General features: G+C 61.7%; 1 protein-coding gene across 1 annotated transcript; it reads right to left on the bottom strand.

Annotated features, from left to right (window-relative positions):
• Window positions 1-2,847: 2,847 nt before the first annotated feature.
• On the bottom strand, window positions 2,848-9,275 carry SPRY3 (sprouty RTK signaling antagonist 3). The gene is made up of 2 exons (XM_082488154.1): window positions 9,163-9,275; window positions 2,848-4,245 (listed from the first exon to the last, which is right to left on the bottom strand). Exon 2 carries the CDS (start codon window positions 4,196-4,198, stop codon window positions 3,275-3,277), a length of 924 nt encoding a protein of 307 aa, XP_082344280.1. The 5' UTR covers window positions 4,199-4,245; window positions 9,163-9,275; the 3' UTR covers window positions 2,848-3,274.
• Between the last annotated feature and the right edge of the window lie 16,988 nt (window positions 9,276-26,263).

Genomic DNA, 26,263 nt, shown 5'->3' with positions numbered 1-26,263 from the left:
TGCCGTTTCTTGGAGGCGAGACGTTGAGGAGACCTGGCCGGACCCCTCAGCCCTGCAGCCCAAGGCTGCGGCACCAGTCCCTGGTAGAAACGGGACTTCTGCGTTGACCCAGAAAAATATCCCATTAGGTAGAAGGCTACCGGCGGGCGTCCTGGCCGCCTACCAGTTAGCGAAGGTAAATACGCTGCAATCGTAGTGCAGGGCTCCGCCTCGCCGGGCTAACGCCGAGCAAAAGCGGCTGTGGGGAGCTGCTATGTGGACAGCCGCCACCTCATCCGACAGCTCCAGCACCTGGGGGAGGTCACCCCGTTGCTTGCATGACTTCGGAGGCCGTGAAAATGATGAAGCTTCACATGTTGAGTCATTCCACCATCAGGAGAGGAAGCAATGAATTGCAAAGATACAGAGGTGGTAACTAAATTTACAAGTGGGATCCGTTTAAAAAGGAGGAGAAAAAAAAAAATAAAAAATCAAAGTAGAGCAAGTTGGAAAATTCTGTTCATTAGTTTTCTTTAAAAAGTTTCAATGAACTATTTCACATTCTCATTCAAGTGAGACAGCTCCTCATATCCTCAGTGAAAAGGGGACCTTATTTCCCCTAAAAAAAAGTTTTACATTTTTTTTTAGGAAGAAGGAGTTTAATTAGCACCGATAGAAAAGGGAACCGAGCGTTCCAAAGGAAGGGAGCCTCGTGGTGGAAGTCTCTGCCCCAAACATCGCTTGGAAGTCGGGAGCCAAGCAATTACTGGCAGATGGATAGAGGTGTTTGCAATATATCCCATAACCGCTGCCGCAGAGACGCGGACTGCTCTTAGGGGGGCGCACGCACCTACAGGGCATCCTGGGGGAAGGTCATCGCCCTGAAACCCAAATGACTTCAGAGTCCAGGGTTGGCCTCGGGATGTGCAAACCTCACAGAGGTGGCCCTCCCCCTTCTTAACGCCGGGAGACCTTTGCCGTAACCCAGAGCATCATCCTGAATTCCCCACAGCCTGTGGAAGCAGGGTCTCCACCTCGGGCCAGAGGAAGCATCTCTCAACATCCCCCCTCAGGCTCTGGGTGAAATCGGGGTGAGGATCTCGGTCGTGTCTGTCACAAGCCCCAGGCGCAAACCGGCCACCGGGGATGGGATTCATCTCCCCTTCCCACAGGGAACCGCGAGTTCAGCGCTTGGGTCCCATTTGGGTCACGGGAGACGGGCGCTGCCAGAACACGATTTAACGAATAATGTTTTCAGGCGGGATGAATCACTCCCTGGAACCGCTTTTCTCTGCAACCAGAGGGAGCTCGGAGCAGCCGCGGTTTTTAGGTAGCAAACGTAGAGAAGGAGGAATCCCATCGTGAGCCTCTACCTCCCGCCTCACCCCACGGCCAGCGCTAAATCCTACCCCCTCTCCGCAGAGCCGATATCCCCTCCCGCCGCCCCCAGGCACAATCTGTAAACCTCCCTCTCCCCCTCTCCCGACTACCTAGGAACTAAAGCTCTAGGATTAGCAATAAACAGACGGGGAAATCATCTTCCAGCATGTGCAAGTGTACCAGGAAGCCAAACCTTGCATCTGGCACCGTTCACAGCAGTATCGTGAATATTATTAGCAATAGACCTTAGCCGTCCTATCGTTATATTTATATATACAAAAATAGATCCACAGAACTCTACGTAAAGAGGCGGCTGAGGGAAGGCGGCGGACGAGCCCTGCGTGGCCGGGTCTTGGAGGAAGCCAGGGGACACGTTGCATATATTTCTCCAGGGGAAACCATTCGCTTCCCTCTGCCCTCACGCACCTCGGCGCGGGGACAGGCGGGCAGAGCCGAGCACCGGGACACCATCCCGGCTCCGAACTCCCCCCACCAATCGGCCAACGTCGGCAGGGTCACCACCGGGGGCTGGCACCCCGCGCCTGCAAGCGGAGATGGGGCTGAGTCCAGGACCAGGAGGGGCTCCCAACAGCCGCAGCGACGGGTTGGGCTCATGCTCATCGCAGCAGGGAAACCACCAAGCCCCGACCCCGAGTCAGGTCTCCTTCTGGTCAGACCCATCGCCGGTTTGCCGCAGGCGGCCACCGTTGCGCAATACCCTCCAGCGGCGCCGCCGGTGTTGGTGTGACACACCGGTGGGCCGAGGAAAGCGAGGCGAGGGCTCCAAGGCAACTTCTGCAGGGAGGGAAGGTCTTCCGACACCCCCTCCTGCTCTCTGTTTCCCTCCAGCCCAAGGCAGGAGCTGCACAAGTCCCCGCCGGGGAACCCCCCAGGATGGGTGCTAGCCGAAGCGCAGCGCGAGGGGCGGCTGCTGACAGTTTGGGTTTGGGGTATTTTTATATTTATTTTTTTAAAGTGAATTCAGTGCTGGTGGAAGGTACCAGATCGGGGCTCTCGGGGCTCGAGCACGGAGCCGGTGCCTGCGGCGTCTGCTACCGGTGGTGGGATGGAGCTGGGCGGCAGCTCCCGTCCCACCAGGGTTTGCGCCTCGCTGGCCGCCCTTCGAGGCACTGAGAAATGAATGGCGATTTCAAACCAGCTTCTTGTTCTCAGCCAAATCCCAGAGGGGACCTTTCCCTCGCTGCAGTCGGGCAGAAGCGAGTGGGCTGGGCTGCCTCCGATAGCTCCTTCCCCTGCCAGAAGGTTTTCTAAAGCTTCCCACACCTTCCCTTCCTCTCCGAGACAGAAAAAATACGATGCCACCTCATTTTGAAGCTCGCCTGCTTCTCCCCGCGGCTCCCAAGCCCGGAGGGATGCCACTGCCAGCGGTGGGACCCCGTGGCACCCCAGCCCCGTGGGGAAAGCGGACCTACGGCCACGTGGGAGGGGAGAAGCCACCCAGAAAAAGTGCTGGAGAGAGAGAAAGAGAGAGAGAAGGAGGTCTGGCTCCTGCAGGACTCTTGCACAAGGGATGCGTTGACCTCCCTCTTCTCCCCACCGGGAAGGACCGCACCGCGGGGCGGCAGCAGCTCCGGAGGGCAGAGTCCCAGGGACCCCCTGGGTCACCCTTCACCACGGGGGGGGCGGCCCAGGAGGGCACCCGCAGCTCTCTCCCCCCTCTCCCGGTCCCTCACCCGCCTGTGCAGACCCACCGCTCCCCACACAGCCTGGTGGCCACCCCCGTGCTCCCGGAGGCCGGGGGACCCCCCCCAGTTCGCCCGTCTCGTTCCCAGGAGGTGATGGTGGGCAGGGGGAGGAGAGCGCTGCAGAGCGGAGGGAGCCGAAGGAGGAGGAGGATGGAGGGGAGAGGACGAGGAGGAAGAGGAGTAAAGCCTGCTTCTCCTCCCCGGGAGGGTCATACCGGCTTATCCAGCGTTTTGGGGAAAGGCGTGCCGCTGGAGGAGGAGATCTTCCTGCAGACCGTGTTGGTGTGGCTCTGGCAGCGGCAGCCGGGTCGTTTCAGGCCGTCGTAACCCCGCTGGCACAGTTTGAGGCACCCCAGGGTGGGAAAGTAGCAGCAGAGGCAGGGCATGAGGAGGGAGAGGAAGCTCATGGCGGCCCAGCGGGCGCAGCAGGACCCCGGCCCGCAGGAGCAGGGGTCGTCGGCGCAGGTGTCCTCGTCGTCGGTGGAGCAGTGGTAGAAGAGACCCTTGACGCAGCAGAGGCAAGTCCCGTAGTCGAGGAGGCTCTCGGGGGAGCAGAGGCAGCGCTGGTTGCAGAGCCAGCAGGAGGGCAGGCTGCGGGCGGCCGTGCAGCGGGCGCACTTGCATCGCCCGCACTCCTCGCAGATGAAGAGGTGGCCGGCGTGGAGGGCGGGCTTCTCCGCCACCCCTTTCAGCGGCGGCGACTCCTCCGCTTTCAGCTCGCCGGCCCGGGGCTGCGTCCGGACGAGGGAGTGCCCGGAGTGGGAAGGCGTGAGGCTGCTCAGGAGGCGCTGCTCGGAGGCGGTGGTGCTTTGGGAGACGGAGCTGGCCGTGCTGGAATGGCTCATGTGTTGCTGCGACGGCGGCATCTGGTGCTGTTGGCTGTGGCTGCGGTGCAGGTCCTGGAAGGTGGAAGACGCCAGGCGGTCCTGGGACCACTCTTGCTTGTGTGGGGGCTGGGACAGGGCTGGGTTGGAGCGGGTTTGCTGGAAGCAGGCAGCCGGTCTCTCCACGTAGTTGTTGCTGGCACGGATGGAGCGGATTTGGTCGATGGACAGGACCTGCTGGAAGTCCTCAGCGGGTGGGTCCATCGTCTCGTCGCAACTGAGTTCAGCCACGCTGGAAGAGAGCTGCATTTCCAGGAGCGGGGAGACCCTGCGGCATCAGGGCACATCTAAAAATCCTAAAGGATGGGGCAGGAAGGCGGAGAAAACATTGGCGTTACTTTTTATAATGGCTCCGTCCGCACAAACCCAGAAGCAAAGACTGGATGGACAACTCCTCGTGAAGTTATTTCCAACAACCAGACTCACGCACGGTGCCCAGGGGCGCTGCGGCTGGACATGCCCAAAGGACAAGTGCCTCGAAACAGCGGGGCGCAGCACCTTCCCGTGCTTTTGAGCTTCCCCTGTCCTTCCAGAGGATTTCCCACCCCTTACCAGCACTGATGGACCTCATCTGTCCTCCCTGGCCTTCCCCAGGGGAAAGCGCCGTCCCTCCCTAGAGAAAGGGCAATGTGAAGCTGTGCCTCACCCAGAGCCAGCGACAGAGCCGGGAGCAGCATCTCCGCCGGAGCAGGAGTCTCTCTTTCAGCATCCCGTTTTCCCACCCGCATCCCAGCGCCAGCCCAAGAACCGATTTAGCCCCATCGCCGGCACCGAGAAGGGCGGCTTTCTCGTTAACCCCGGCGGGAACGCGGGGCCAAGCCGGGGAAAGCAGACTTCGCAGCAGGCAAGCCCCGTCTTGCTCCTTGCACCGAGGCTGCCATGCTGGTGGCTGTTGTTTTCGGGAACCGGCGCTTCCCGAGGCTGCGGCGGCACCGCTGCCGGCGGCTCCGGCTCTATCCAGAGGGGAGGTCAGGACCATCCCGGGGCTGTGGGCTGGGGCAGGGAGAACCCCCCGTGTCCCACAACACCCTCTCCCCGGCAGGTTTGACTTCACGGCATCAGCACCACCGCCAAAAACCATGGGGCTGCCGGACAGTGCCGCCGGCGTCGGGGTGAAAGCTCTGCGGGGCCGGGGCTGGGCGAGGAGAGGGGTTAGGCAGGAGCAGGGGTGGCAGCGGAGCCCGATCTTGGCTTTTAGGAGGGAAGGAGGGAGAAACTTCCCATTTCTGCTCACCTGCAGCAAGCCGGAGCTGCCTGGGAGCACGCTGAGGACGGACGCCGCTCGTTGCATGCCAGACCCCAAGCGAAGAGCTCCCCCCCCAGCGCTTCCAGCCCAGATTTCCGCATGGGAAACGTGCTTTCCCTGCCCAGCCAGCTTCCCCGGGACAAAACCATTCTCCTTTGGCAGCTCAAATGAGCGATCCCTCGGTGACACAGACATTGTCACCATGCCCGGGCCCGCGGGAAGGCTCCGTTTCAATAGGAAGCTCCCCACCGGCCTTGCACATGGTCAGCAGGCGAAGCGGCCGGCGGCGGCTTTCAGATAGGTGAGGGGCCACAGGTAGAATCTGCTCATGCAGCAGAGAGAAGCAGAGGGAAGATTGATTTTCATTAGCTCGCCTGACCTTGAAGCGCGGGGAAAAGCAGAGGCGACTCGCTTTGACTGTTCAAGCAAGATCTGGCCTCTCCCATCCCCCTCCCCGGAAAGAAAAGGCAACTAGATCTGCTTAGATTTGGGTTTTTCCGGCGCACGGAGCACCCCCCCCCACGATCTCTAGTGAGATGCTCACCCCGGCCAGGGAGACGCGGCCGGTGAGCGCGTCGCTCTCCCCGGGACGCCCGCGATTGATTCGGGCGCCGATTTGTTTAACGGAACCGTCAAGGGGAACGAGGGGGGCACGGCGGACCCCGGGAAGGTTTCGTGAGCACGCTGCCAGGATGGGAACGGGCCGCAGAGGTGAAACACTCTCTGGTGAGCTGTCACCTGCCGCCACGGAGCTCCTCGGCTGGAAAGGTCTTACCAAAGCACAGCTGCTGAGCTGGAGCCCTCCGCATCGCCCGGAGAGACGGGACACGTCTCAGCCCGCAGCCGGGACCACGCGGAGGGGAGGGGAGAGCAGCCTCGGCGGGTTCCCGCAGCCCTCACGGCGCATCTCAGGGTGGGATCGTTTTGGGGGAACGATGCTGATTTACACCCCGGGAGGAGCTGCGGGCGCCTGAGCGTCCGTCCCCTCCACCCTGTGCGCTGGGAGCGGGCGGCTCCGGGGCATTAGGACTCAGCCCGCGCGAGTCCCGTGAGCGTGGGTCCAAGGGGTGACCAAGGCAGAGGTCTCCCCAAAGGCAGAGCCTCTCCAAAGGCAGAGCCCGAGGCAGCGGAGGGTCCCACCGCCACGGAGGCAGTGGAACCGGGAGCAGCCAAAGGGCAGACCCAGTACGGCTGCACCCCATCCCCTCCGCAAGAGCTGGAGCTCGGGGGACACGAGGGGACCCATGAGCCACGCTCAGGCAGGAGGAGATGGCGAGGGGACACCGCGAGGAGGAACAGAGCCCCGGGGACAGCCGGCAGGGCAACGGGGCCACGCAGTGCAGTCACTTAGGGTGTGGGTCCAGAGCTTGGACACAGCATCCCGGGCAAGACAGGTCCTGGCAGGACCGCCAGCACTGGACCGGGGCCCGGACACTCCCGGACCTCCGATCCCCAGGCGCAGGGGTTGGACATGGACCCAGACTTGCTGGCTGAGGGCAGGCGAAGGTCCCGCTGGGACCCGAGGGGATGTAAACCAGAGGATCTGTGGGTCCTCCAGTCCAATGGGATGGGGGGGAAGAGGGATTAATGCCCTGAGCTGGGACCCCCCCACTCCTGCCCACCACCACCCCAGGGGAGCCCCCCACTCGCTCCCTTCTCCAGCCTGATCCTGGGGCTGCAACCAGTCCGTATCCCGGCCCCCACCGCTCCGACCATCCCCAAGGCAGCGCTGCACCCCTCCCTGCCTACCTGCCCGCCTGGGGGGAACCGGGGCGGTGTGTCCCCAGCCTCCTCCTCCTCCTCACACCCTGCCTTCGAGGCGGGCATGCCGGCCCCGGAAACCGGCTGAGCTTTATGGCCGCCAGCAGCCCCAAACATATAAAGTTCGTGTGATAATGGGCCGGAGGAGGGATCGTAAAAGCAAATGATTTACAGGCTGGAGGTGGCTGCAAGCCGGGGACGAGCTGCCCAGGGCGCCCAGGTGGGAGAAAAGGGCTTTTCCCAGGCGATGCCCCCCGGGGGGTCCCCCCTCACCCCGACCCAGGTGCTGCGGGGTGGCGCGGGGCGGTGGCGGGAGGCTGATGGTCCCGCTCCGCACGCAGCCCACGCGTGGCCCGGATCCGGGCTGCAGCCCCCGGGCACGGCCCCGCCGTCTGCTGGCTCCCCCCGTCCCTCCGTGCAACGAAGCCCATGCGTGGTTTGGATCCGGATGCGGCCCACAGAGCCCCCAGCCCCACCGTGCCCACAGCCCACGCGTTCCCAGGACCTCCGAGCACCGCCGTGCCCACAGCCCCTTCATCGCCAGGATGTCCCAGCCCTGCCGTCCACACAGCCCACGCGTGACTCTGACCCCCACCTAACCCCCAGCCCCATTGCGTACACCCCACACGTGTCCAGGACCCCTACCCGCACTGCACGCCCATGCCCAGGAACCCCAGATTCATTGCACACTCACAATCTGTGCACATCCAGCGACCCCGTCTCCTCGGCAAACAGCCCACACGTGTCCAGGACCTCCATCCCCACTGCACACGCATGCCCAGGACCGATGTCCACTTGATAAATAGCCCACGTGTGTCCAGGACCCCCATCCCCACTGCCTGTGCGTGCTCAGGAACTCCACCCCCTCAGCACACACTACCCACACGTGTCCAGGACCCCCGACCCCTCGGCACATACTGCCCACGTGTGTCCAGGACCCCCATCCCAACCGCACACGCATGCCCAGGAGCCCTCGTTTCATTGCACACTCACAGCCTGTGCACATCCAGGGACGCCCGTCCCCTTGGCACACACTGCCCACACGTGCCCAGGACCCCTGTCCCCACTACACACGCGTGTCCAGGACCCCGGTCCCCACCACACACGCATGCCTAGGAACCCCAACTTCATTGCACACTCACAACCCATGAACATCCAGGGACTCCCGTCCCCTCAGCAAACAGCCCACGTGTGTCCAGGACCCCCATCCCCACTGCACACGCATGTCCAGGGACTCCTGTCCCCTCCACAAATAGCCCACACGTGTCCAGGACCCCCATCCCCACTGCACACACGTGCCCAGGAACCCCACCTTTGTTGCACGCTCACAATCCGTTCACATCCAGGAACCCCCGTCCCCTCAGCAAACAGCCCACGCGTGCCCAGAACCTGTCCCCTGTGCATACGTGTGTCCAGAACCCCCGTTCCCACCGCACACGCGTGTCCAGGCCCCCCATCCCCTCAGCAAATACCCCATGTGTGTCTACACCACCCCCCCCCGCCATGCCCACAGCTCTGTCCTGCAGCCCACGTGTGTCCAGGACCCCCATCCCTTCGGCAAACACCCCACGCATGTCTACACCCCCCTCACCACGCACAGAGTGCCGTCCCGCAGCCCACGCGTGTCCAGGACCCCCATCTCCACTGCACATGCGTGTCCAGGACCCCCATCCCTTCGGCAAACAGCCCACGCGTGTCCAGGACCCCTGTCCCCACTGCACACGCGTGCGCAGGACCCCTCTCTCTTCGGCAAACACCCCACGCATGTCTACACACACACCCCCGCCACGCACACAGCACCGTCCCGCAGCCCACGCGTGTCCAGGACCCCCATTCCCTTGGCAAAGACCCCACGCGTGTCCAGGACCCCCATCCCCACTGCACACACGTGTCCAGGACCCCCGTCCCCTCAGCATGCACTGCCCACGCGTGTCCAGAACACCCGTCCCCACTGCACACACGTGTCCAGGACCCCCGTCCCTTTGGCAAACACCCCACGCGTGTCTGCACCCCCCCTCCCGCCGCACCCCCAGCGCCATCCCGCAACCCACGCGTGTCCAGGACCCCCCGTCCCCACCGCAGACGCGTGTCCGGGACCCCCCCCCCCTCGGCAAACACCCCACGCGTGTCTGCACCCCCCCTCCCGCCGCGCCCCCGGCGCCGCCCCGCAGCCCACGCGTGTCCCCTTCCCCGCGCCCGCACTCACCGCGCCGCCGCCGCCGCCGCCGCTCCATCCGCCCGCGGAGCAGCGAGCCCGTCCCCGGGGGGCTCCCGGGGGCCCGTCCCGCAGCGGGGGGTCGCTCGGGGGCGAAGGGCGGCGGGCGGAGAGCCGCGGCACCCACCGCCCGCCCGGCCCCGCAGCCGCGCCGTGCTCCGCGCCCCGCCGAACCGGAGCGGGAGCGGGAGCGGGGCCGGGGCGGACCGGCGGCGGGGGGGGGGGACCCGGGAGGGCCGCCCGGCTGCGGGTTGTGAATGCGGAGCGGTCCCCGGCGCTCCTTGTGAATGGGGGCAGCGTGGAGGATGGGAGGGAGGGAGGGAGGGATTTATTGCTGCCCGTTAGCATCTCTCTCTCTCCCTCTCTCTCTCTCTCTCTGCCGCTCGCCTTCCCGGAGCTGGAGCTCTTAATGCTTACCTAAGTGGCGTCATCCAGCTGAAATTGAATCGGCCCATTAGCGGTCCCCATAGAGCCCTGGGCATCCGCTCCCCAGATAATGACTGCAACGGAGCCGGGAGCAGCGGGATGCAGAAGGCACTATTTAAACATTTCCGTCTGCTTCGGGCTCCGCTTCCCTCCCCCCTGTGCCCACCGGGACAGCCCCGCTGTCCCCCTCCCCATCCAGCCCATCGTGTGTGTCCCCCCCCCGCCTTGGGACACCCGTGGCGGCCACGCTGCCGGCCCCCGGCTGCTTCGGCGGCGTGGGTACCGCGCGATGCCGGCGGTGCGGGATGGGGTGGGTTCGGGCCGACAGCGTGGGCGGGTTGTGCGGGTTGGGCTGCCGAGGGCCGGTGGCGACCGTCGGGCTCCGCCAACACCTCGGGCGAACCACTTGATCTGTGCAATGGGCGCAGTCACCTTCTCTCCTCCCACGCGCCTGCCCAGGTCACCTCTCAGGAGGTGACAGTGGTCACCTGCGCATCTCAGGAGGCATCAAGGGGAGCCCAGATGCTGTCCACCCCCGATACCACCAAAAAAGTCTTAATACCTGAACCAGCTCCTGCGACAGACGCTCAGGGCAGAGAGGCTGGAAAGGGGCTTTTCTGCACCAAAGTCCACAGAACCAGTCCACACACAGCCCGCTCTCCCACAAACCAAAACCTCAGACTCAAGGTCCAAACAGGACCTGGATCTTCTGTCCCAGACGTTTCCCCGGGTCCCTGCGCGCCCCTTCCTTGTGCCGCTTTCTCCGAGGCAACAACCGCTGCTCAGGAGCACCGAGGAGCCTTGTGACACCTCTTGGCCCCATTTATAAATAAATTGGACCAGGTTTGATGGTCCCAAAGACACAAGAGCTCTCCTTGATGACACTGGATATTGTCTCTGGACCCCACCCTCGCTCCCACCCTCGCTTTATTCTTCTCAACGCTTCCAGGATGGTCACCCATCCTTTCCAGTAGCATTCGCCAGATGAGCAACGTGACGCTATCAGCTCCGGGAGGGCTGAGAACCTGTCTCCAAGAAGCGAAGCAGAAGCCATCGAGCCCTCAACCATCCCAGTCAAGTCCCCAGCGGGACGGGCACCCGCTGCCCCCGGGGCGGGCAGGTGCCCGAGGCTCGGCCGCGCGTCGCCCCGATGGGCAGCGGGGGGTGCGGGTGAGAGCGGGCTGGGGGGGGGGAAGCAAGAGAAGGAGCTGGAAAAGGGGTGACAAAACCAGCTCTGCCGCTCTTTGCCCTAACAGAGGGGCATAAACCAGGACGATCCCACCGACCTCAGTGGCTGTCTCCCAGTTGATGCCAGAAGAAGCACTGGAGTCTTCCCCAGCGGGGGCCAGCGACCCTACTCTCCCCGCCTGGTACCCAGCTGAGCCTTTCCAGGCTCGTTTTTAGGCATTTCTAGGCTGAGCGTTTCTCCATCTCCATAGGATCCCACCAGAGATGCTCTTCCAGGAGGAGTTTCTCCAAGAGGAACGAGTCCCTGACAGCATCCGTCAGCCTCAGCTGCAGCTCAGAGCCTCAACGCTGCATCTCTCTGCGCTCCCACGAGCCCCTCCTCTTCTCCCCATCGCTCTCAGCTCCGTCTTTAAAGGCGCAGAAAGGATCTGAGTCGCCCCATTCCCAGCGGCTGCCAGCCGGCTGCCGGCACCTGACTCCTAAAAAAGCACGTGGGATGTCCTCCCTTTCTCCCAGCCCAAATCTATCACTCCCACCTCGAGGTGCCGGTGATTCAGGCTTCCCTCCGCTGGCTCACAGCATCCCCAGCGCAGCCTGCGTCGTGCTCAGCCCGGCGCCGCTTTATTCCTCGCCCGCTGCCGAGGGAGGGCCAAAAAGGCATGAATGCAGAGACACCGAGACAAGTGGGAGGGTGGGAAGCGGGGGGAGAACAGCAGCCTCCTGGGGAGCTATTGACCGCAGCATCTCTGAAGAGGAGGGCTGCGAACCCGACTGCGTTTGCGAAGCAGAAAAGTTTCGAGCCGCTCCCAAAGGAAAAGTGCGGGACGGAGCCTCCAGCAGGTTTTCGGAGGGTTTTGAGCTGTGGGAAAAGGGACGCGGTGCCCTGATGGCGCACACAGCCGTGATATGAGCCGTGCCAGAGGAAGGTGTGAGGCTCCGTTTTGATTTATGACAATCTCTCCCCGTGTGGGGTCCGCGGGAGAGAGCGGCTGCCCTGAACGGAGGGTTTAACATCACACACACACAGAGCGCTGTGACGGCTCCCGCTGTCCCCGGTGTCACCGCTGCCTCGGCCCCCTCTCAGCCACTACCTGCGAGGCTGATCCCAGCTCCGCTTAACTGCCCCTTTGCATTGATCCCACTCCTCCTCCCGGTTTGGATCCTCCACCTTTTAACCCCTCGAACGCCCTTGGGGTCCTGCCCAGAGGGACGGGGAGAGGAGCGGCTCCGCGGAATCCCATTCCCTGCTCTTATTTTAGCGGCTCTGAGCACATGTCCTGCCCGGGACAGGTGACAGCGCCGAGATCGGGGCACTGAGAGACGGCAGCAGCGCATCCCCGTGTTTCCCGACTCCAGGCGAGTCCTCAGCGCCTTGTTGCGGATCTCTGCCTTGGGGGGGACCCTCATCCCTGTCACCCCCCCCCCGCAGGTCACCGGCAATTCCTCCCTGCTTCACTCTTTCCGCTCCTCCTGCAACATCCCCCAACACCGCCAAAAAAAAAAAAAGGGGGGGGGGGGGGGGAGTGGGGGGAGTTAGTTGTCTGCCTTCCCCTCCTCAAAAAGCGCTTCTCTAGACATGTGTTTGCAAAGCCAAACAGAGCTAAACCCTCAGCCCGAAGAACTTAGCTGCAATTTTAAAACAACCAGGAGAGCTGGGCACTGTTTTCCAGGCGCGTTGTGCGGCCGCCTCCCAGCCGGAGCACCCCTGGTCCGGCCGGCGGGGACAGGCGAAGCGCTACCCGCCCGGAATCGGTCCGGATGCGGCCAACGGAGAGGAAAACATCCCCCAGCAAGGCTGAAGGTGGCCGATCTCTTCTGATGCTCTTAGCCAAGCTTGGGCACAGGAGGGAGGGCAAATTCGGCTCCTGGGGGGGGGGGGGGGGGGGAGAGAGAAGAAAAAAAAACAAGGAGAGGATAAAGAGAACACGCGATTCCCCTGATTAAATCAGCCAGAAACAATGAGGTGCTGGTGCCCTCTAATTTTTAGATTCACAGATTTTAGGGCCAGGAGGGAGCGTGATGTTCGTCTAGCCTGACAGTCTGGATTATGTAAAAGCCACTTGAAGCCAGACAGTGCCACCAGCTTTTTAGAAGCGGCAGCGAGCGCTGGGGAACTTATTAAAAGGCTGCGATTCTCCCCGGGTGGAGGGACACGCGGCTCCCAACCCAGGCTGTGGCAAGGAGGAGGCCAGGTCCATCCACCCCACCGGGCTCAGGCCGAACAGACGGCAGCGCTGGGGGAGAGAAAACATCATTTCCCTTCACGCTGTTCCTTCGCCCGGCACAGGGGGATAAGCAAGCAGGGGGAAAAAAAGCCAGCCCTCCCTTGCGTTTTCCTTTTCAACCTTCCCTGGTCCCTGGAAAGAAAATGCCCCACAAGGATGCCGGCCCCGAGACGTCTCTTGGCTGCTCTGGCGTAAATCCCGAGCGTCCGCAGCGCCGCGGCGACGGGAGCGGAGCCCGACCCGCCGCGCGAGCCGGATCCTGAGCTCCTCGCTCAGCCCGCAGCACCGCGGAGGTGTAGTCGTTGACTGCAATGTGAGTTTTTCTCTGAAGATGGAGCCAGGCGGCATAAAACATCAATAGAGAGCTCAGGATGCGCCCCTTTAATGAGCTGAGATCGTAACGCGCTGACTGACGGAGCCTGCCAGCAGCTGCCCGCTCTGTCAGGAGGAGTAGATCCTGCTGGAGAAGTGTTAAGTGGGTCCTGCTGACTCATTGATGCAGATGGCTCCGTCCCCACGCGGAGCTGCCGTCTCGGGGGACAGCGCCCGGCGCAGGGGCTGAGCCGGTACCGCGGCGGGTGAAGCCAGCGGAGGGCGAAGAGAAAAGAAGGGGTATTTAATATTTTTTTTTCTCCCCCGTGTGCCATCTCACAGGGTGAGCGCCAAGCGTCCAGCAAAGCTCCGGGCGTCCCAGTGCACGGACGGGCTCCCCGTGCTTCCACGGCAGCTCTTCTTCTACAGAAAACATGTTTGTCCCCATGAGGTCCCCTTACACAGATCCACGTCGCCCTCTCAGCAGAGAAATCAGAGCAAAGATGTGACTCAAGCAGCGAGTGCGGCTCCAAAGGTGTCACGCTGTGGGGGCGGTGAGCCCCCGGCGCAGGGTGCCCCGAGGAGCTGTGGCTGCCCCATCCCTGGGGGTGGTCAAGGCCGGGTTGGACGGGGCTGGGAGCAACCTGGGCTGGGGGGAGGTGGCCCTGCCCGGGGCGGGGGGGTGGAATGAGATGGTCTTCAAGGTCCCTTCCAACCCAAACCATTCCATTGTTCTATGAGACAGAGACCCCAAGCCTGAGCTCCTCGGGAACCTGAGCAGAGTGGGTAAAGCCAGACAGTACGTTGGTTATAGACATATCGGGGGGGGGCTGTCAACACAAGCGTTTCCTCACTGGGAAGTGGTTAACTCCATCTTCCAGCTCCCTGGAAGGCCTGGCAGACGCCTGGGCTCTGGAGCTGGATCCCTCGCATGGTGTCCTTCCTTCAGCAAATGAAGGGCACAGAGCTGAAGGCTTCTCGTTCCCGTTAGGGACAGGCTGTCTTGGGTGAGCTTGAGGTCTTGTGCGGGGTGCCACGGGTGGGTGATGCACTTTCCCCCACCCAAAAACCCATTGCTGCACCCACCGGGGAATCAAGTACCAAAGGGTTTCCACCCTCCAGACCCTGAATGTCCCCAGAAAGCCCGCGGAGCACCAGTTCCTCTGGCCAGGCCTGACCCTGCATCCACAGGACACGGGCTCTTCTTCCAACCTGTGTCCATACAGCACCTTCGGCCCCTGGCTTGATGGGGACACGACACTCCCGCGACTGTCTCTTCTGTCCCCAAGCCCTCAGGGCCATCTCTCTCCCCGGCTTCTATGCCCCACACTCCCAGTGATGCTTCTCCACCACCCTGATCTTTTCTAGGAGCAGTCACCACCCGCCCCTTCAGGTCTTCTTCAGGTTTTCCGGAGGTCCCAGACCGAGCTTTCCCACGTGTATCCGGTATCCCTCCTGCAGATGCCCGGCTGTGCTCAGCTCTCCGCACACCGGCCGGTCCACGCACCCACCAGCACATCTTCCACCTCTTGTTCCCCTCCTCCGCCCCGAGCATCCTCCCTCGCCTGGGTACCACTCTGCCCGCTCCCCACCGAGCCCTCCCGCGGCCCACCGAGCAAAACCCACTCCTCAGGGACGGAGGCGGCGGGCGGGGGGGATGCAGCTCCCCTCGATTTCTTTGCCTTCAGCACTTTGCGTTCCCGTTTCAATGTCACTTTAACTTGAGCGCGCGCGCGCGAGCGTAGGGGAGAAAGGCTTGGTATTAAATTGCCAATCTGGTCACATGTTGCCTGGGATTTGGCCGTAGCTAAGCAGCACCACCCCCGCATTCACTTTTTTGGCTGGTGACTCCTCTGCTCGGCGTAAGGCAGAGCCGGCGAAGAATAGGAGAAGCCGGAGGGGGAAGGAAAAAAAATAAAAATAAAATAAAATAAATAAAAAAAAAAAATAAGGCGAGTCATTGTGAATGTCAGGAGCTCCTCGGCTGCGGGTGTGACAGCGATCCTCCCCCTCCAAACTCGCTCCGGGTGAGAGCCAAAGAGAGAGGATTTCATTAGGATCTGGTAGCAGGCTATTTTCAGAGCTGACATCCTACCCACGGCTAAAAATAGCTGGTCCCCTCCACGCAAACCCGGGTTTCTTTTCTCTTAAACTTCAATAAACCTCAGCAAGGCTCAGACCTTGCTTTCTCCCCACGCTTTGCTCCCTTGCTTGCTCCCCCCCCTTCCATCGCCCATTGCTTTCCCCCTCCGCCATCCCTCGTTTCCCACCCCCCAGGTCTCCTGTCCCCTCTGCTCCTGGCTTCCAGGGACCAGAGCGGAGATGTCACCGTGGTGGGGGAGCAGAGGGTCGGGGTCACCTCCTACCCGACAGCAGCACCCTGCGTGTGGAGCGCGGGGCGCTGGGGGGGGCCAAGCAGGCAGCGAGGGCTCGAGACCCCCCCCAGCTGCTGCCAGGGAGCCTGAAGCATCCCTCCGGAGCCCAGCCCCACCGCTGGATGCTCGTCGGAGCACCCCGAAAGGAGGGACCACCCGCTGCACCCCGGGAAGGTGCAAAATCGCGGCCGGAGAGGGGGAAGAACCAGCCCAGCTGCAGCCCATCAGCCCACCCCCACCAAAGGGAGACGCTGGGACTGGTGCCCCGAAGCTCGGCTTTGGTGCCCACGCGCGGGGAACCCAGCGCCCGCGGCCGGCCGGGCCTCGGAGGGGTCCCAGCACGAAGCTGTCCCACCCGGAGAGGGTGACTCCAGCGCTCGGCCGCAGTCACCTCTAAGAGGGCTCTCCTAAAAACACCGCCTAGCCTAAAAACCACCCCCCTCCCGCGGGGCCCCGGCAGGCAGCGCTGCCGCCGGCCCTCCTCTCCGAGGGGCTGCTGGCAATTCCCTCCCTTCATTAGCACCGCCACCTCGCAGGTATTTATAGCCAGCACCTACCCCCTCCTCGCCCGGCTTTTTGAAAGACAACACAAATTTAACTCCGTCCCACGCTCCCCTTGACTCCAGCCCAGCCTGGCACCCCAAAATCCCACGCCTTGGAATTCCCGACCTCTGCAGAGACCTTTCCCGCTCGGTGCATGCACCATCCCCGTCCCAGCCCCAAATCTACCACCTCCCTCTGCTCCTGGCACAGCCCAGCCTCAGCCGGTCTGGGCTCTGCTCCTCTTAGAATGGAGCAGAAGTCCATCAGCGGACGCTTTCTCAGCTCACCCCAACTCCCCAAAACAGCGGGGACGGGGCCCGTCCCTGCCAGCCCGGAGCATCCCCTGCCCTGCATCCAGGGCGCGCGGGCAGAGGCGGCGGGGGACAGCCTGGCACAGCACGGGGACACCCAAGATGACCGGGACCGGTCTCATCGGCTCAACCCGGTGCCCGCCAGTGCGATGGGCTCCGCTCGCCCTCTCCCTCCGCCCCGCGCCGGGTGTGCGCCGGCCCTTCGGAGGCCCTGGCCGCCGGCCAGCCAGCCATTTCCTGGTAATCTAATAGCCGCAGCAGATGAACTGAAAATGCATTTCCTGCCACCGTGCTGTAAAATTTTTATTAATGTAAGGAGAGAACGCAGCGCTGGCTCGCGCCGCCCGGGGCCGCAGCGGGACGGAGGGCAGCGGGGGCCTCGGCGGAGCGGTCAGGGCTGGGGGGCCGCGGGGGATGGCAGCGGGACCCTGGTGATGCTGCGGGAAGGTGGAGGTACGGGGCTGCGTCCCCAACCGGCAGCATCCCAGTATGGGGAAACTGAGGCACAGGCAAGGGAAGCACCTCGGATTGAAGCAAAATTGGGCAGCAGCCCCCCCACTGCCTCCCCAGGGCGAAGGACCGCTGGGGGGGGGGTTATGCGAGGTGGGCTCAGCCCACCCCGATCGCTCTCTCCGGCCACTGGACAGCCATGTCCTCGAAAGCCACCTGAGACGGGACCACCGCTGCTGCGGGTCCTTCTCCGTCGTGGTCCTCTGCCAGGGGCACCCGCCTCCACCAGGATCCCGGCCAGCAAAGGCAGCGCGGTGGGGACGGAGGCCGGGTGAGAGGAGCCGGCGTGCGCTGGCAGATGGGCAGCGCGGCGGGAGAGCGGCCACACGTTCCTGCCCGCCCTCCGCACCGCATCTCATCCCGACTCCGTGGCCTGGGCTGACCCCTTCCCGGCTGGCGAAGGGATGTCCCAGTTAAAATCCCCCATTAAGGTGCTCCGGGGTAAGGAACAGCCTACAGCAGGCAGTAAATAGTGACCACCAGCGGCCGAGTTTGCCCGGGGAGGGAGCAGAAACGGCGCCAGGGAGGAGCGAGGTGCCGGAGGTGGGACACGCGTGTCCTCACGGCTCTATTTTGGCAGCGGCTGCTGCGTCCACACACGACCCACGGCCCTCAAGGGCTTTGCAAAGGACCCGCAGGGCCAGCAGTCAGCTCAGCATCCCCTCCACACCCCCTTCAGCATCCCCCCAGCCCCAACATCCCAACCCGGAGGGTGTCGCACCCCCCCCCAGGGCGACATCCCTGCGGGCAGGGGGAGCCGGCAGCCCCCCGGGGGCGGCAGAGCCGGAGCCGTTTGCGCAGCCCTTTCCCCACTCGGAGCCCGCTCCCTGCGCCAAGGCAGAGCTAAATTGGAAAAACACACACAATGACCTCTTGTGGAATGTAGTATGAATATTTGATAGGTCTAATGTAATCATATCCAATCGATACAGGCAGGAATATCTCTCTCCCCCGCCACCCCCCGCGCTCTCACTCTGCCCTGTCCCTTCCTCTCTCTCCCTCTCTCTCCCTCTCTCTCTCTTTCATTAATGCATTCTCCACTTTACATTATTTATTAACTTCCTTCCTTTTTTTTTTTTTTATTTAGAAAAAATAAATTAAATAACGGTGGTTATCTGGAGGCTCGGACCCTCCTGCCTAAGCGCTTTTGGGCCGGGCAAAAACTTTGCTGACCTTCTCTCGCCTCCTCGAGGTGAGACCGAGAGGCTCTGCCCCACGGCCGTCACCCCCTGCCACCCCATCCTTCGCTCTCCCCCAACACAGCCCATCTCCCACCTCCTCGTGGGCCCCTGCTTTGGTGTGAGCCCCAAAAATCCCCTGGGCACGTCCACCCATTGCACATGGCACAGCAGAAGGTGCCCGAAACCCCCAGGCAAGTCCCCGAGGTGCAGGCAGTGCCTCGGAGGTTGAGGTTCTCCAGGTCAGGCCACAAGGGTGGGCTGCTCCCACCCCCAGCACGGCGGGGGCCAGAGGATTTGCCCCACTGCCCCCAAACCGAGCCCAGCTGGAGCCGGTGAAGCGGGGAGGGTGGTGGTCAGCCCCATGGTGAGCTGATGCTCTGCTCCAGGGTCTCACCAACCCAGCTCATCCATCCCTCACTGTGCTTCCCAGGAAAAGCATCTCCCAAGACAGGCTTTAGGGCCCCATCAGCAGGAGGGGGGTGATGTCAGTGCCCCCCAGTTGCCCGCACCCCCCCCATAAAAACACCTTTCAGCAGCGACTGGAGCTTGTCTGGCTGCAGATTCCAGCACTTGGTGTGGTGGCACCCACAACCGGGAGGAACGGGATGCTGAGCACACGACAAGGAGGGGTCTTCTCGCACACCGGCACAAAAGCGAGGTGAACCCCAGCCCCACACCACCACTCCTCGACACCCACGGAGCTGGTGACACAGAAGGCTGGGAAAGGTGAGGAGGAGGTGGAAGCTCCCTATATGGGGCTGGGCTCTCCCTCCAGCTACTTCCAGGGTAGTCCAGGGATGCTCCCCAGGGATGCTCCCCAGGGATGCTGCTGTTCCATGCTGCCCTACCAGGGTGGGCTGAGCACAGGGGCTTGCCTGGATGGGGACAACCCCACTGTCTGCCTTTGTGCCAAGCGGCCCTGACATCATGACACACCACCCCACCCCCCCAGGGCCACTTACTGGGACAAAGAGACCCCGGGGCTGGAGAGCCACATTCCTCCGCTCGGAGCGGGGACCGAGGGGCCGGGGAAGGCTGGGGCAGGGCCAGGCTCGGCTGCAGGCAGTGGGAAAGTCGGGGCGGGTGGGGAAAGGGGCTGTGCAGTGGCCAAAGATGTGACCCCTGGGGTGGGGGGTGGGGGGGAGCAGAGGGGGTGACCCTCCACAGTCATGCTGCCCTCAACGCGGGCTGAGCTGCCCTTGCTCCAAAATACGGCGACTGGCAGAAAGGGGGACCTGCACACACCTCCCCTCTTGTCCCCTGCCTCGGAGGTGGGTGGCATTGGGATGCTCCTCGCCCGGGGACCACATCCAGCAGAGCTGGCCACCTTGCAAGGACAGACGACAGCGTTTTGTTGGGTAGTTTTGAGGTGGGAAGCCCCGCTACAGGGCTGCGTCCCCTCTCGATGGCCGTGCTGCTCCCACGTCCCAGCGGAGCCATGACCTGAGCCCCTGGCACCAGGGATCGGGCACGGGGATGGTGCTGGAGAGCCCGTGCAGGAGCCGTGGGGCAGACCTGGGGACATGGGACACGGGTCCTCATGGGGCTGCAACCCTCAGCTTGGACGCGTGGAGCCACTGAGGTCCCGGATTTAATGGGCTCGGTCTTCACGTGGCTTCCACCTGCCTCATCCCACCTTCTCACCCCCAGGGGAGGTTGATCTCCTCCCTCCCCGAAGATCTGCTCCGGGGCAGGAAGAGTGTCCACTCCCAGCACAGAAGGGGAAATTTGGGCTGTACAAAGGCTCACCTTTCCCCTGTCTCCACAGGGAGGCACGGGAAGGTGTAGATGCCGTCCCATCCCTGCACCAGCACCCTGGGCATCTCTCTCCAGGGACACCCTGTTTTTCCAGAGGGGACAACGTGAGGCTGAAGGTTTTACTATTTTCCACAAGTGGAGGGTGTGAAAGCAGCCTGGGAGAGGACCCGCTGCTCCACAACAAATACACAGGCAGTAAAGTTCAAAGGAAGGGTTTGTCTTTGCCCACACTGGCCAGCTCCTCCCTTTCTGGAGGACATCGCCAAACGCACGTTCATGGAAATCAGGAAATTAAGTCAGTTCATGGTTCCCAACCCACTTTACCACTTCTGATAGGTGTGATGGCTTATTCTTGGTCTGCAGTAATTTGGGAAGGATCCTTCCCGCTGCCGTGCTGTGGGAGATGTGGAAGACCACAGGGCACAGCCAGAGGAGGAGGAGGTTGGCCACTGCTCTCCAAGACACCACAATCCAAAGCGTCTTTACTGGGGAGCAGGCTGGAAGGAGGGCAATGAGCCAGCCCCAGTGTTGGACGCAGCTTGTACCCCACTGCGGGTGTCCCCAGGCAGCTCAGGGGGACACGTGGAATTTCAGCTGGGAATGGGCTTGAGAAAATCACAGGCTCCCTGGGCAAAGCACGTCCAGATCCACCTGGGTCTGTCTGGAGAGAGCGGAAAACGGTTCATCCTCGAAGCAGGGAGGGCTGAGGGTTTCCCCAGCAGAAGGGTCCCATGGAGGAGCTGCGTTTCCCCACCACTGCATCTCTCCAGCCAGGGCTGCTCAGGGCACGTGGGATGAAGAGCCGCCCGGGTCTCCCAGAAAACCAGACTCAGCGCTGGTGGGGACCTGGGGGACCGCGACAGCTCTCCCCAGACGGCTCCCCCATCACCCTCGCACCCGGCCCTGGCTCGCGCTCCCCTCGCGGCTGGGTTTTGCTGACCCAGGCAAATCGATAGCGGCTGTCTGCTGGTGGCCAGACCGGGGCGGGGGGACCAGACGGAGGAGAGGCAGGGGCTGAGGTAAGCCGGGGGGGGACAGAGAAGGAGCAGTGGGGACCCCAGGGGACCCCCAAGGCAGCAGAGCCGTGTGGCAGGAGAAGGGTTGGACAGAGGAGACCTGCAAAGCTTTGTCTCCCATCTCCGGAGGGTCTGGAGGATTCACCCTGCTGATGCAGCCCCCTACTCCCAGTTCCCCACCACCACCAGCAGAGACGCGGCTGCCATAGACACACGGGAACCGCCAGAGACTCTGCTTTAATGCGAATCACTTACTGACCCTGCAGAGCCGAGGGCGGAGGAAGATTGAAAGGAGGAAGTGTAGGGAAAGAGCTCCAATTAGCAGCACCAAAGCTATATATTATCCTCTGGAAGGAGTGCCCGGGCCAGCAGGCAGCGAGCCAGCGCGGTGGCTGCTGCGCCCCATGGTGCTGGGGGTGACCTGGCCTCGCACTCAGCCTGGGGACCCCCCAGAGTGTCCCCACTCGCTCCCCAGAGAAGAGCCCGGTGCCCACCACCCTCCTCTGCAGGAAGAGGCTGGACGGCGTGGGGTGGCCACTTTGGCAAGCGTGGAGGGTTGGGAGAAGGGAGCCAGAGCTGGGGAGTCTGCCAAGCGGCTGCTGGGACCATGGAAGGGACAGGGGACATTGTCCCGAAGGAGGGGCAGGGAGAGACCTTCCTCCTCGGCCACCTCACTGCGCTCTCCTCACTGGCCCCAGACACCCACGGTGGTGCTCTGCATCATCTGAGCGATGCCCTCCAACTTTCGCAAGGCACTGAGATGCTGGAACAGATGAGGAAATTTGCTGGGAAAACTGGGAAAAACTGTGCCACGGCAGACGAGCAAGAGGTGGAAGAGCTGCTGGGACATGGGCCCGAGGCAGGAGGTTTGGGAGCCACCTGCGCTGCCTTGGCTGGGAGGAGTCCAAGTCTCCTGCATGAGGACATGAGCAGGATGTAGGAACCCATAGTTCCTACTCTCATCCCCTAACGAGGGGACACCCAAAGAACCCAAAGGGTGTCTTCAGGGCCCCTCCACTGCTGCAAAGAAAAGACCACCGAGAGCAAATGCTCTGTTTCTAACAGAGACAACCCCCTCTTGCCTTCTTGCTCCAGCATTTTCCACCACACCGCTCCCTCCACCACCTCCAGCACTTTCGTTTACCCTGCAAGTGTCCCAGGGACTCATCGCCTGAGCCCACCTAAATGCATCTTCGACACCAGGGATCCTGGGGGACGAGGCAGGGTTTCACCTCCCCCAGAGCCACCCCAACATCCCTGGGCAGATGCTCTTCCCAGGAGAGCTTCATAAGTTTCCTGAGCTGATCAAGCCCCCGTTGCACATTCCCCTTTCCCTTGAACCACAGCCCCTGCCCTCAATAGGGAGCGGGAGGACCACAAAGCCTCCAGCTTCCCCACCCATCACTCAGCCATGGCACATATTCAATACCCCATAAATATTTGTCTCTTACAGGCCACACTGAGCGCATATTCCAACTTGGAGGAAGAAGAGACCGTCCAACCTAATGGCTCGCATCAGGAGCCACAGGATGAGCTTCTGACAGATCGTTCGGACCTGCAAGCACCCCCTCCTCCTCTGCCTGGGGTCTGTAATGGCCTCGGACATCACTGGGTGCCCGCGGTTGAGTGACACCTGTCTGGATGAAGAGGGTGAAAGTCTGTGAGAAGAACACAGCTCACCCCCCAGCCCAGATCTCTTGCGGGTTCTCTCCCTCCATGGTCCCCCAGCCAGGGGTGAACCATGGGTCCCACCGACACCATGGGTCAGGGGCTCAGAAGATGACATCAGGGCAGGGTGGAGGGAACCTGGACTGCGGGGAGATGCTCTCCTTGCAGATGTCCCACCAGGAACGGTCCTGTGAGCTGGTGAGAAAGGCGCTGCCTGTTGGAGGGGGAGCAGAGGGAGTGGAGGCAGCTGGCAGCACGCAGCCCCCGGGCCAAGCTAATCGTAGAGAAACCGTGACGTAAGGGCGGGGGAAGTGGGGTCCCGGCCTTTCCCAGGCTCTGCCGTGCTCCACGCTCCGGTTCCCTGCCAGTTTATCGGCCACTGGAGCGCGACCAAGGGAACATCGGCCAGGACAGAACAAACAAACATCCGAGTTTGGGCTTCCTTCCTTCCTTCAAATAACCAAAAAAAAAAAAAATAACCCACAAAAAAAAAAAAAGGGAGGGGGAATTAAATTAAATTAAAAAAAAAAAATAGTGAAACAAGTCAAAGAAATAAGCATTTGTGTTTCCATGGGGATGTGATGCATTGTTGGGAGTGGGAGCTTGGCCTCAGGGAGAAGTAACGCTGGAGCAGCAAAGCCAGTGATACCACGAGCAACTCCGTGGGCAGCCCACCGCTGCGCCCGGAGGGACTCGGCATACATCCCTTGGCTCCGATAGCCCTTGGACCAAGCGCTGCGCAGGCGGCCACACACCACAGTCAGGATCTCAGCCCCATCAGGGGCTTTGCTTCAGCTTTTAGGTCATTCTCTTAACACCATTGTGTGCTCCAGGTTTTCCCGCTGGGCTCTGTTCCCTCAAACCTCTTGAAATCACTCACTAATATCACTGTGAGAGACAGATGTTTAGAGGTGACTTTAGTCCCAAGAAGTGTCATGAAAGGAGAGCATTAGGAGGAGCAGAGAGGCTCAACCCCCTATTACACACCAGAAAATCCCCCTGGACTCTCAGGTCCCTAACACAGAGCCACGTTTCACCAGTTCCCAGACTGTTTAGAGGGGAAGTGCTGGTGGGTAGAAGTTGCTTTGCTTTCTCTATTTCAACAGCCTTGCAGCAGAGGTAGGTCAGGACCAGCCAGCAACTGGTGCTCCAGGCCATGGACCCTCCTCTCCTTGACATCTCTAAAGGTCCTCTGGATTTTTGTCTTATCTTGCCGTGCTGTGTCATCCATGATGGATTTTGTTGGGTTGTGTTGAGTTGGGCTGGGTTGCATCATTCACATTGGGTTGGGTCATTCTCATTGAGTGGGGTTGTATTGGGTCATTCATATTGGGTCGGGTTGGGTTGGGTTGGGTCATTTGGGTTGGGTTGGGTTCTGTTGGGTCATTTGGGTCAGGTTGGGTCGGGTTATTTGGGTTGAGTTGGGTTGTGTTGGATCATCCATGTTGGGGTTGGGTTATTCATGTTGAGTCAGGTTGTGTCGGGCCATTTACGTTGGGTTGTGTTGGGTCATTTTTGTTGTGGTAGCCTGGAAAAGAGAAGGCTCTGGGGACACTTTTAGCAGCCTTCCAGTATCTGAAGGGGGCCTACAAGAAGGCTGGAGGAGGACTTTTTCCAAGAGCATGTAGTGATAGGACAAGGGGGAACAGCTTCAAACTGGAGGAGAGGAGATTTAGAATAGGTATTAGGAAGAAATTCTTGGCTGTGAGGGCAGTGAGCCCCTGGCGCAGGGTGCCCCGAGAAGCTGTGGCTGCCCCATCCCTGGAGGCGTTCAAGGCCGGGTTGGATGGGGCTCTGAGCAACCTGGGCTGGTGGGAGGTGTCCCTGCCCAGGGCAGGGGGATTGGAACAAGATGGACTTCAAGCTCGATTCCAACCCAAAATGTTCAATGATTCTATGAACATTAGGTGGCCCAGAGTTTGGGATTAAGATCTCAGATGATCTTCAAGGTCCTTTCCAACCTAAACCATGCTATGATTCTATGATTCATGTTGTTCAGGTTGTGTTGGGTCATTCACGTTGGGTTGGGTCAGGTCATTCCTGTTGGGTCGGGTTGAGGTGGGCTGGGCTGCCTCAGTCAGGTTGGGTTGTACCAAGTTGTGTTGTTTGGGTTGTATTGCGTTGGGCATGGCTGGACGGTGACATTCAGGTTAGGCTGCACGTGCACCAAGACGAAAGAGTTCCGACACCCACATGGACATTTTTCAGAATTTTTGTCCTACGAACCATTTCCAGGAATATCCCCCATCTGCTCGGCCGCCCTTTGTTCCTGCTGCTCTTGTGGAAATCGCCACGTTTCCTGGAAAACGTGAATTCCCTGTCCTGACCTGCAGTAACAGCCCCCATTTTTTGCCAGCCCAGAAGCCACGTGTGGAGAGAAACCCACGGGTGCCCTGCACGTCACAGAAAGTGCCGCTTGACATCAGCACCGACAACGCGACCTCCAAGAAATCCTGTGAGCAGGGAAGAGAGACTGATTTCTTGCACGACCCGTCAGAGGGGAAGGAGCGAGCCCAATGGAGGATGCATCTGTAGGATGCGGAGCAGTTTTCCTCCGCGCGTGGCGATGTGCTGCTGACCTCAGAGCCCTGTGGCGCTGGAGCTACCGCCAGGGCCTGGCAGGGCCTTTCCCAGGCAGAGGGCTAATTCGGGATCCTCCGGGCCGGATGCGGTATCTCATCACCAGCGCCCGTTAGAGAAGGGAAGAGCATTGTGTGGGCTGTTGCTTTTTTTAAATGCATTTGTGACCCCGGGACAAGCATGCGAGTGAGAGCCACTGCTGGAGGAAGGAGGGGAGAAGGAGGGGGGTGTGTGTGTGTAGAAAATTCCCAGATCCCAACTCTCCCTGGGAAATCCCCAGAAAGCTCCCAGGCACTTTCTTTCCCAGCACACGAGACCCTACGTGCCGGGGCCAAGTAGCAGGTGCATGTCCGAAGCACCGGGGATGCCGGGGGAGACGGCAACCAGGCAGCACACCTCCGAGGGGGCCAGGGCACTGCCTGCCCCGGCCCCAAAAGACCCAGAGGGTACGTGCCAGCAGCACAGGCTCAGCTCTGCGGGGTACAAGAGGGACCGCAAACCCCGGCGAGCTCCAGAGACCACGCTCCGCACACTGAAGGGGCTCGTCTAAGATAAAACCCCACAAGCTGTCCTGATGCCGCGGCACTGCCTGTCCCAGAGACACCATGTGTTGTTTGTTCAGTGGCCAGCCCAGCCACTAAAATGACCAAAAACTGGTTCTGTTCTACCTCAAGGCAGGACACCACCGGAGGGGGATCATCCCTCCCCAGAGCCCTCCAGACTCCTGATCGCAGCCCTTCAGCTAATTCACTATTTATTCATATTGGATAAATCCATGCCGGGATCCCGCAGACACCCTGGCGAGTCCCTGCTCGGCTCCGGGGCTTCCGCGCAGGTGCTGCAATTGGGAGAGGGGCCAGAACCACAGCGCGCAGGAGAAGGACCACGGGACAGGTGACTGGCACTGCCTGAGCGCGAGGAGCACGGGGACAGCCATCCCCTCCTCCAGGGAGCCGGCAGCAGGGCACACTCACACCCCAGCAGCCCAGGAAAGGCTCG

This window comes from Vanellus vanellus (genome assembly GCF_965231255.1).
Source record: "Vanellus vanellus genome assembly, chromosome: 10".
In the NCBI taxonomy this organism is placed as follows: Eukaryota; Metazoa; Chordata; class Aves; order Charadriiformes; family Charadriidae; genus Vanellus; species Vanellus vanellus.
Note: the sequence above shows the minus strand (reverse complement) of the source record. Positions and strands in the feature narration are given on the sequence as shown.